Genomic DNA, 11,651 nt, shown 5'->3' with positions numbered 1-11,651 from the left:
CAGCATTCTACGTACAAAATATTATGAGGTATTCCGAAGATGCATTGTCATTCATTAGTAATACATGTGATAATAATAAAAAGTCAACATTATTGGTTCTAGTTGAGTTCTGACAGCAGAGAGTAAAACATTTCATAAAACTCTGCAAAACTGTCCATTGACCCTTCAGAAGAGATTTGAACACTGGCATGAAAAGCTCAACCTAGCAACCCAAAGGAATAGAGGCTGAAAGTTGACATAACTGCATAGTTTAGGATTGATCATAGACATTGAGCCAAATATAGAAGACTCGTAACTATTCTAATCAAGATGTCCCTGTAATCTTTTTATTTTTAGGACTTGTTCAAAAGTGCCTGGAGGTACTGTGCAATCACATCAGCAGATTCCCAAGGGACGACTTTAGCTTTAAAGGTTCCTTTCTGCTTTTCTTCCATTTTTCGTATCAACTTGTGCATGGGATAACTCTTTCGAGGGAAGGTAACATCTGTGGATGTAAATATAACAGATGGGCAAAAATCGTTGGCTCCATCACCCACGTACAACAGGCCTTCAAACCTGACTCCTTCTTGAGCTCTTTCAGCAAGGTATTCGGTCACAATCTTCCTCTTACACATGTTTGCTGGACACTGGGGGCAATTATGGGTGTGATATGGTCCTATAGTCAAGTAGCCATTCTTGTCCAGCGCAGTAGGGTTGCTAATGACCCTCCGGAAGAGTGAATGATAGCCATAGCCTTTCAGATTGCTCTCAATACCAAATACATTGGCATCTGAAATTAAAACAATTTCAAATCGATCCTGGTTCTTGATCAGAAATCGGAAAAGGGTGGGCATTCCAGGAGAAAGTGGGATCTTCTCATATACGGCTTTGATGTCAGCTATCTTTACACCTTTATCTCCAAAGTACTTAAACACCCTCTGCATATACTGGTTGTAAAAGCCCTCTTGGAAAGTTTCACGTAACCAGTCAGGTAGCTCCTCTTCAGGTGCCACCTGAACCACGGAGTCATCACTGTTCTCATTGACAATGGTCTCGTCAAAGTCAAAAACCAGGAGGTATTTTGATCTAGATGTCATCTTGATGATCTGTAGGTCAAAGAAAACAAAATGTCAGTATTTGTTACATATACATAAAGGCATCTGCACAGAAGTCTAGCAATATGGGTTTATTTTCCATTAAATAGACCAAAGTCTGGGGGTCCTGTAAAGTGGATCCTAACCACTACAATAGACATGAAAACATAGCCTGGAGTAGAATGAGGACAATGACATTAGTAGACACCACCAGCATTGCCAGTAGAACTGATAACTTTATACTTGAAAACTTCTGTTAACACTTTCATGTGGAAGAATGGATTGTTGGAGCTGTGAAGGTTTCATCAAAAGCCATTTTGCGTGTCTTGCAGATTTACCAGGCTATGCGATTCATATGTCTTCACCAGGTTATTATAATAGTGTTCACGCTAAAGACACTGGGCCTGATTTATTAAAGCTCTCCAAAAATGGAGAAGATAGACTATCATAGGAGAACTTGGATCATCCAGCAAACCTGGAATTGATTTGGTAATGAATGGAAAACATTTGCCAAATAATAGGAAATTATTTTGAAAATTCCAATTTTGCTGGATTACCCAGGTTCAATTATGGTAGTCCAGTCTTGGACAGCTTTAATAAATCAGGCCTATTAAGAAATAAACCTATTCTTTTAAATGTAGACATTGAGTAGACACCACAATATATCTGCTATTACCTCTATCAAACCTCAAAAAAACTTTCAGAAATGTGTTTTACATTGTTAGAAAGGCTGACTTAAGGACTAAGAACCACATCTCACTACCCAAGGTCCAAAGAATTGGTGGCACTGCCGATATGGAACGGTGGAGCTGATGGTGTTTCTCGAACGGAAGCAGGATTTTTTTCCCACATCTGTCATTTCTAGGTGAATTAATTACATAGGATAATAATGGTTATTGGGTCAAAGACCTGTGTTTAGGTTTATTTTTTTTTTTTAGTTTAGCATTTTACTAGGGCTTGACTATGGAAATACTGCCTATATTCTGACATCTGTTGCTCCCCTGTCCATTAAAATTAGCTCATTGGCCAGAAAGTGCACCTTCAATGGAAGAAATACATGTATGATCCTTTTTATACTTCAAGTAGGTGCAATAAAACAAATTTATAATAGAATTTTATCATGTAGGTGACTAAACAGGGAAACAGGAAATGTTCTGCAGCCATGCATGCAATTACCAGAAGATTTAGAAAATATTGAAAGGGAATCCCATAACAGTAATTAAATTAAACGAATGGTGACTACACCTAAAACAAATGAATGTTTTAAGAAACAAAAATGTAATATAAAGCTGTGAAAAGTAGTTGAACTTGGCCAAAATGTCCATGTGCATGGCTAGTATTACAGCTCTAGATAAATTATAGTTTTTCAGACCTGGATATCTGCTTACAGCCAAACATTGAGAAGAATAAAGTTATTTGTTTAACGCAGTAATACCATCCTTTCTTCTGTTTTATTAAGCAAACTTGATTGGATAAAAAGTCAGTTTTATTATTTTAACCCCATATGTTTATAATTCCCATAGTTGAGCTTTACAGGTCAGTTTCTCTGGCAGCCATACATACATACAAATTTTTTTGTTATAAATAATAAATATAAGTATAAGTGGTTGTTTGTTGCTGCAGGATGTTTTTTTCATGCAAGCAACAATGACTGTGTAATATTTAAGCAATGCCAGCTTTCTACACGCCATATGCTACTTCTACTGCACTGACGCCTAACCCCGCTACACAGTTGCGTATGCTTATCCAGAAAGGCAGTGAACCTGTGCAGCTGTACTATTGCCATTACATCCTGCTGTGATTGGCATTTACAAGGCACATACAGTACAATGGATGGACCCCAATGGACAGTTATTATTGTTATGTAGGTTATATAGAACCAACAAATTTCAAAGTACTTTATATTCCAGTCCATTGTAATGTAACTAACTGCTACAATCTAATGTTCACCACTTCTATAAATGATCACCATTACTATAAACTGGTATTTTTACTACTGGAAAACCTATGATGTGGTGGTCCCTATCAAAGTGGTGGATGCCATAGATTATAATGGAGACCAGTATTGTCTATTTCAAATACCTGAATCAGGTGACATACAATACATCAGTATTTTGCCACAGGGCTAGGAAATCCCTCCTTTGTTCACTATACCCAAACCCTTTCATAGACTACAGGAAATGAACTTAGAATCTCCTCCACATATAAGCAGCAACAATAAAAACTAGCATTACCAACAAATTACCAAAAGAACAGGAATACATTTGCATTTTCTTTATACCTTGTTGAAGTTAGCACCTGTTCTGTATGTTAACCTTGTGAAAGAAACACACCCCAGAATAGCTCCTGGGTAACTGACCTTAAACCCGAGGATCCTAATTATTTGTATGAGAAGCAAAAAACAACTCAAGATGAAAAGGAATCAATAAGGTATATAGTGATATGGATATGGGGAACCTTCACAAACCATTGCTTTATGATAATAATATATTTGTATATTTATTTAAGATGCCAATAGGTAAACCAATCTGAAAAACATGATATGGACGGAATATAATGCGCCATAAGGGAAAGGCAACTTAAGGAACTCAGGAACAGAGATTCCACTACTTGAATTTCAGGTCCCTCACATGCTTTGGTTTTTAAGCTTTTGGTTGACATACACAAACCAATTGGTAAGTAAACAATTCCAATGGCTAATGTTTTTTAAGCTGCCTTTAGAGCTGCCTAAACTGGGAATCTGGTGCTAGAGATTGAAATGGAAAAAAAGGATGTTCTAAAAGTTGCATCCATCATTATTTAGAAAAGGGCTGTCCTCCAAATCTGGCATCTTGTGACCTTACATCAATGCTCAATGGCCCTGCTATCATTTTTCAATTAATAAATTATGTGCAGGGTGCTTGCTTCTGCCAGAAGGCTTTAAGCAGCTAGCATTACATAGCTAAAGGGAATAAATTCAGGAACACTTTGCTTTTCAAGTTCACCTAAGTAATTGGTGGTCTTCTTCTGAACATCCCACTCGCCTGACCAAAGCCTTAACATGAACACCACTTTTCTAAAATTGATTAGCTGCAGCAATCTACGTGTATCTCGCCTGAAACATTTTCTAGAAAAAGATCAGTCTACCCAAGGTGATTATTTCAGATCTAGGTTTTGGCTGTGGGTTTGGAGTGTATGCCCCTGAGGCTAATTATCTAATGGCTTGCATCCCCTAGGAGCTCCTTACGTGACACCTGAGTTTCCAAGACCAAGCTGGGAACTTGTCATGGAGACCTTGTTCCTGGAGATCCATAGAGATAACAGAAAACACACGCCACTGTTACAATACCTGTTCTGTGAGGACTAACTGGTTAACAAAAGAGCATGAAGAACTACATAGTCAATCATGGTGGACTAACCCTTTAAGTAATGACCACAGAGCACTACATAGACAAATGTGGCCAGGTCACCCTTTAGAAAAGGACCATGAAGCACTACATATTTACATATGTTGGATTAACTCGTAAAGGAAAGAGCAAGCACAACATAGTAAAATCTGGTGGACTAACCCTTGAAATAAATACCACAAATCACTAAATAGTCAAAAATGATGGTTCAACCCATGAAATGAAGACCATGAAGCATTACATAGTCAAATATGGTGGCTTTACCCTTGATATAAAGACCGTATAGTACTACAAAGGCAGAGATGATGGTTTTACCCATGAAATGAAGACCATGAAGCACTACACAGTCAAACATGGAGAACAAATCCTTTAGGTACAAACCATGAAGCACTACGCAGCCAAACATGGTTGACATACCCTTGAAATAAAGACCACAAATCACTACATAATCAAATATGATGTTTCTACCCATGAAATGAAGACCATGAAGCATTACATACTCAAATATGGTGGCTTTACCCTTGAAATAAAGACCACAAAGTCAAATATGATGGTTCTACCCATGAAATGAAGACTGTGAAGAACTACATAGTCAATCATGGCGGTCAAATGCTTTAAGTAAAGACCATGGCGCATTACATAGTCAAACATGGTGGACTAACCCTTGAAATGAAGACCATGAAACACTACCAACCATGGTGGACTAACCTTAGTAAGTAAAGACCACTTCATATTCAAATGTGGATGAAAACCCTTTTAGTAAAAGACCATGAAGCACTACACAGTCAAATAAATCATATTTGATATACATTAAAATGTTGTTCTGTGATATAATTAATTAAAAAAAACCTGGAAAGCATTGATGAGGGCTCATGATGCAACATGAACTAAAAGGGGATCTTAGCATGCAGACAATGGGCACTAGAAGGACATGAATGTGCCCATCTCTGGATATTTCTCTTCTTCAGCCCCTACAATTGTCTGATCAATGCTAACCCATTACACTATTGGCATTGCTCCTGGAAGGAGGTCCCAGCAATGTCCCCATGCATCAAACCTTGTCCCAATAACCTTGTCTTCATGCAATTGAATGATACCAGCCCTTGCATGTGTATACTTTATATACACACCACTAATATATTATTACCATGTATAATATAACAGTGGCTGCTCTATTTCTAGCTTTGCCCTCTAGCAAGTCATCCCCCAGCACCCCCGAGTGGTATCGCCCCCTGCCTTTGCTTTCGATGAAAGCCGGCGCAGACCAAAACTAACACGGGGGTGTAGTAGGGATTATCTTACGTTATTACGGTTCCCGTCTTCTACCGGCGAAGGTGATGTTCTCTCGGTTCCCTGTTATCTTCTTCGATATTTTATAGGTAGAGGAGAGGAGAACCGGCTGCATAGCATCGCGTCACATCTACAGCAGCCAATACGAGCTCTTAGAGATGATAAGAGGACTCCGCAACGGGGAGGGGCAATGAGCAGCCCATGGCACGTAGCCACGCCCTCTTCCATTCACAATGTGCCAGGTGGGCGGGAGTTGGGCTTGCGGTATACGCCCACTTAGGGATGGTCACGCCTTTTATGTTAAATAACATGCTTAGCAGCTTGACAGCTTTGTGTTAATGTGATCTGACATGAGGAGAGGTGTGCAGGGGCCCCAGGGGGCCCTGAGGTGTGCAGAATCTGCAAACTGGGGACAATGACATTAAAATATCTGAATAACCACTGCACATTGACTGACAATGATTTAATAATGTATTTTAGTTTAGGAGATGTGTTGTATTGTAGTGCATGTATAAATAATATTTTGTTTTGTCTTGGATAGGGAAAGGAAGGGTTAAAACCAATAGCCAACATCAGGCTCCTGTGCAGAACTGACTTGGGGTCTACATGGAGGGTCCTTGGCTCTTGTGAAGACCATCAGTGACCCATCGCTTTTTATCACTGATCAGGGTGGAATGAACATTTTGCACACAAGGGCTCTCAGAAACATAGGGGCCCATTTGTAGATGGATGCTAGGACTTCTTCTAACAGAGCTTCTTAATATGGGGTCAAAAAGCAAGAGAAATTAGCCCTTGTCACAAGTGTCCCCATACACACCTGGTAGTACTGAGTAACACAAGGGGCAAATCTGACCAAGTCTGCCCAATAGACGATGTGGTCAGACCTTGGAGATCATACATCGGCCATATTTAGGCATAAAACATAAACATATCAGTACAATATAAGAACTTACCAGCAAAGTAGTATAGTATATCTTTTTTTCGGAAAAACTACCAAGCTTATGGTTGGCCCAATAACTTTGGGGACAAGTCTCATTTTCATGGGGCAGATCGGTAAAATACCAATGAAATGGGAACCCTATAAACAAGTCAGCCAGAGGATGACATGAGGGGAAGGTATTTTCAGCACTGGAGGTGGTCATCTATCCATCCAGATCTTTCCTCACCTTGACTGGGCAAAGTACAGGGTTCCTTAAGGTCCAGGTCTATAGGAATCCATGGATCAGTCATTCCCAACCAAGGTGGAACCCTAGGGAACCTCAAGAGGTTCTTGATATTTGTCTGGTTGACCTTCAATGTGTAGGTGAGCTTGTAGTTTTTTGGCCAATGCCATTTGGCAGTCTTTAGCATGACCCCAAAGCCATCTGTAAGGAGGACATCTTTCCTCTGACCACTGATGTAAGATGCATTTTTTTCATTCAATGCCATGGTTTTAGTCGGGCTTCCCAAGTCCTGAAAAGGATTACAAGGGTTGCCCAGGGGAGAAAGGCTGATGTACCATACTACCAATATTCTGATAATATTTGTCTTTTACTGGAATCCAAACCTCAATTAGTAGAGATGGTGATATACCGGATTTACTGTAATTTCTCATGGCTCTGTGCTATCTTCATCCTATTACATATCTTGCTGGAAATAATAGATCAGTAAGGTTTTAAGAGATACAATGATGAGTGTTAGTAAAACAAATACATTTGTAGACAATTGAGATGTAAATAGGGTTTAGAAGGCAGATTAGGTGCGTTCTGCTTTGAGCTGGTTCTATGGCCAATCCTGCTACCTCCCGATCTCCGATTTACTCCCTCCCTCTCTCCTCATTCACACGTGTGTCTAACCAGTGGTAAACAGTAGCACCATGCAGATTCCTAACTTCCCAGCAGTACAAATACCAATTGTCCTCATTCTTTTCCATTGGCAAACCATTATGGGACAATTCGTCACTTACAGCCAATACAAATTAAAGTTACATTGGTGTCAAACTGATAATTTATCATATGTTCACACCACAATGCAACTCATTCATTTTTGTGCTTTTATCATATGTTGCATTAGAAATCTCATTCATTTCAAACACTAAAATAATTGCAGTGCTGTCGAGCAGTTCAGGTGTACTGGGTTGCCATTCAGAATTAATGGCACTGTAGCACACCATTGCATGTGTTTAGGCAAGGCTGCATAAACACATCAAATATTCATAGCCTGAGACGAGCACAAGCGTTTGTCTCAGGTGAGAATCTGACGCATACACCGGTCGCCTGACATTGTTCATCAATTTGCCATGGTAGATCCAAAAATGACCAAATAGGAACGGCTATGGAGGAGAGCACAGCAGGGCATCGCTTGCTCATCCTCCTCCCTCCCCTTTCCATTGAACAGAATGGGCACTGTGTGATTGGCACACTTTGAAGAACTTTATTGGTAATGAATCTTCAGCATCACATCTGGGTTGTGTTAGAAATCTAATTCTCGTGTTTTACCCAGGGACACAGAAACATGATGGTTACCAGATGGGAACACAACCAAGTCCAGTTTTGAGGGAGTGGGCAAATTGGACAATTCTCTACTGCCAGAACCTTCTCCAGGATCCATTCATAGAATAGCAAGATTTTTCCTATGAGTTTTGTTTGCTGACAGTTATCAAAGGTGGAATTTATACTTATCTTCTGCACCAGCCAGAATGGTCAGTGGGTCATAAAAGGGGTAATTGTCTTGGAATTCACAAAACCCAAGAACCTGACAACTGATCTAATATATAAAATTATTTTGGCTTAAGTAAAACTTAAAGGCAGTGCATGGTTAGATGGCAATGAACTACCTGCTACCCTATCAAGTCAGGCCAGGTCCTTCCAATGCATCTACAGAAAGTGGTGTTGAAAAGCCAAGCCCAACATCTAAAGGCTTGATTTTAAGCTTTCATGGCATGAGACAGCATTTATCCACCTAATGTTTGATGTATTTCACAACACAGCACTTACTCAAAAGGTTTACTTCAAGTCTTATGAATGAGTAAAATGTTGCAACACGTCTAGAGAACATGTCCAGTTCTCTAGATGACTTCACTCTCAGGACCTTGATTTGAAAAAAAGTTTTCATAAGTTGGATTTTACTTAAAAAGACACTTTTTATTCTGAAGGAAATGTACAGTGCCATGCAAAAGTGGAGTTTGGGGGGTTAGCACCCATTTATACAACATGTCCTCCACTTACCTACATCATAAGTGTGCCAAGGCTTTGTAGAGCCACAGTTTGATATGATTATGGCAACTGTCTTGGGGTATGTCTCTATTAGCATTTTTGGACATTCTTCATGGGAAAACTGCTCCAGCTCCTTCAATTTAGATGGGTAGCATTGTTGTACAGCAATCTTTGTTATCTGGGCTCTGACTAGGCCATTCCAATTGGACATTTAAATGTTTTTTATATCAGCCATTTTTTATACCTTATTAACGTGGGGGAACCCCTGAAATAACTTTGAGATCTTGAGGAACCTGCTATTAATTCTTTATCAACAGCTCGCATGATGGTCAATGGTCTCCTTTACAGAGAGCCAAGAAAGATCATTGGTGTCAATGATAAATAACCCTAAAGATCCACAGTGTTCTTGTTTCAAGGACCCCTAGCAATCTCTGGAGGAACCCTAGGATTCCACAGAACCCTGGTTAAGAAACACCACCCAACATTCCATAACCAGCTCCAGTTAGACTTTATATCTGATTTCTTTGTAATGATGAACTTCTCTTTGGCTTAGTGGTAAGATTGTTACATTCTTGTGAAATTGAAGCTACCAGCAGGTAAATTATAGCCTGAGAATAACTCTGCTACACCACAGAGGGACAACTGGACCTCAAAGATCAAACATCACATTGTGAAAACATCTAACCCACATGGCTAACATAGGGCTCCTGAAGACATAATTACAGGGCGTGCTTAGCCGCTCAGAACTCACCACCTTCAAATCAACGTGCGTTATTTTAGCTGCATCTCTCCTCTAACAGAGCTTGTACTTATTATCTCCTCTTTAATTATAATAGGAGAACCACTGCCAAATGGATCATATGGTGCTTGTTTGTGGAAGGGGATATAAATAGCGCACAATGTGGTTTCAACGTTGATTTTTGTCAGAGATCCAGATGGAGGACGTGGAAAGTGTGCTATATTTCAGCTTTTCATGTGTATTCTGGTGTCAGTTTATTAGGAGATAATAAATGTTGCGAATTTAGGAACATTGAAGTAGATTTTCCAGGTTTTATGAATGAGCTCACTGTGAGACTGATTTAAAAATACCAAAATAGCAAAAAGAAACTTTTCATATTAAGCACTATTGGTGTAGCTGCAGAGGTACAAATTTTGTTACACAACATCCGCATGCTTTGCAAATCTCATACTGACACGCAGTGAATTTGCAAATGCTATAGTGAGCCTGGTGCGGGTTAAAGTCCCCAGTACCCGGTCAGCTGACATCATGGCCAAGCATACAATAGGGAGGTGTCCTTGTACCCAGCATGGGCCCTGTGGTTTTTAAATCCTGTGCACTGGGCAGAGACCATCTGTTCTTTGGAACCAGCAGAGGTGTTATCAGATTCTATAGGACTAGGGATGGCACTTAGTATTTTAAAATTGGATTTGTTGCCAATTGTATCAATAGGAAAAGGGCAACACTCCCTGCTGCTCCTCTTTTGCAGCCACTGGCACTTTGGATATGGGTCACTGTGACCTCTCCCCGTTAGGGTAAATATGTAATACCTGTTTTCTCTAACTTGCAGTGCTCCTGATGACTACTTATGTACCTAGCAAACCAAACAGAACCCACCACCTTCCAATCGGCATTCATTACAAAGCCATTGTTACATGACGGAGAAGTGACATTGTCATTTTCTCTGGTCACTAACACTGCTAATTTCAACACTGGCTGTGACTACGAAGGAGCAGCAAAGGAGCACAGGTAAAGTCAGGGGGTGGAACAAAACAAAAAAATGCAATAATGTTTGCCCGGATTGTGGCGCTCTACAGAGGTCCAACATCTCGCTCTTACCCTGTTCAGTGCAAACCAGCCTTTCTCAAACTCTCTTACCTCTGAGAAACCCTTAAAACTACGTTCAGGTCTTTTCAGGAAAGTCCTTTTTGATTAGGTGACGGAGTAACAAATTCACCTTACGGCAGTGTTTTGAATGCTACCATTAAAGAAGGGTAAAATAATCTCTGGTGTCACACTGATGACTCCACAGTAGTGTTGGCTCAAGAAATATGCAGGCATTACAAAAAGGAAGGTCAATCAGATACAGCTAAAGAAATCTGTGGGGGGACCCTAGGCTTCAAGGGAACCCTGATTGAGCATGGCTGGTCTTAACCTAGAGCTCTGCAATTAGTAAAGTTGCCTTGCCGATTGCAGAGCTCTAGCTCTGACTTTGGGGGAGTACCAGACCTCTAGATAGTGATCTAGAAGAGAGGGTCTTTCTAAACTGGCTGCTCTAAGCAATGCCTGCATCTGATGCTCAAGATAAAAGAACTGACAATCGATGAAAAAAAAAAAAAAAAAAAGAGTGTGGATCAAGTAATCAGACTGGAGAAACTAGATAATGCTGGATGTCCCCCAGCTAGGAAAAGTAACAAGCTCTATCTTACAGGCTGCACATTGCAAGAAGCTCACAGAGTGCAGCCACATCACAGTCAGCAATTTCTGTATAGAAGAGAAGCTTGTACAATACAAGCCAAAAAAGAAGACTAGAGTTCAGCTTTAAATTTTTCCCTAGTCATGCTGAGATAGATAAAAAACAAAGTAATAGAAGAGGTTAACGGTCTTTTCTTTCAAAGCATTTTTTTTTAGTAATAAATACAACCAATTTTCCTTGGGTGGTACTTAAGAAATAAAATGAACGGTTTCATGGCTTTGCTTAACACAAGTC

The 11,651-nt window shown here is 39.9% G+C and overlaps 1 protein-coding gene across 2 annotated transcripts; it reads right to left on the bottom strand.

Moving 5' to 3' along the window:
- Positions 1 to 304: 304 nt before the first annotated feature.
- Positions 305 to 5,979, bottom strand: PHOSPHO1 (phosphoethanolamine/phosphocholine phosphatase 1). Of its 2 annotated transcripts, none has more exons than XM_072414746.1 (2): positions 5,735 to 5,979; positions 305 to 1,085 (listed from the first exon to the last, which is right to left on the bottom strand). In XM_072414746.1, exon 2 carries the CDS (start codon positions 1,074 to 1,076, stop codon positions 333 to 335), a length of 744 nt encoding a protein of 247 aa, XP_072270847.1. In that variant the 5' UTR covers positions 1,077 to 1,085; positions 5,735 to 5,979; the 3' UTR covers positions 305 to 332. The 2 variants fall into 2 exon arrangements, with proteins under 2 accessions (XP_072270847.1, XP_072270845.1); XM_072414744.1 differs by having other exon boundaries at positions 5,762 to 5,978.
- Between the last annotated feature and the right edge of the window lie 5,672 nt (positions 5,980 to 11,651).

The sequence above is a fragment of the Pyxicephalus adspersus genome, chromosome 6 (genome assembly GCF_032062135.1).
Source record: "Pyxicephalus adspersus chromosome 6, UCB_Pads_2.0, whole genome shotgun sequence".
Taxonomy (NCBI): Eukaryota; Metazoa; Chordata; class Amphibia; order Anura; family Pyxicephalidae; genus Pyxicephalus; species Pyxicephalus adspersus.
Note: the sequence above shows the minus strand (reverse complement) of the source record. Positions and strands in the feature narration are given on the sequence as shown.

Bases quoted from the DNA above. Each gene is read 5' to 3' on its own strand.
- PHOSPHO1 (XM_072414746.1), bottom strand. From the start codon at position 1,076: ATGACATCTAGATCAAAATACCTCCTGGTTTTTGACTTTGACGAGACC.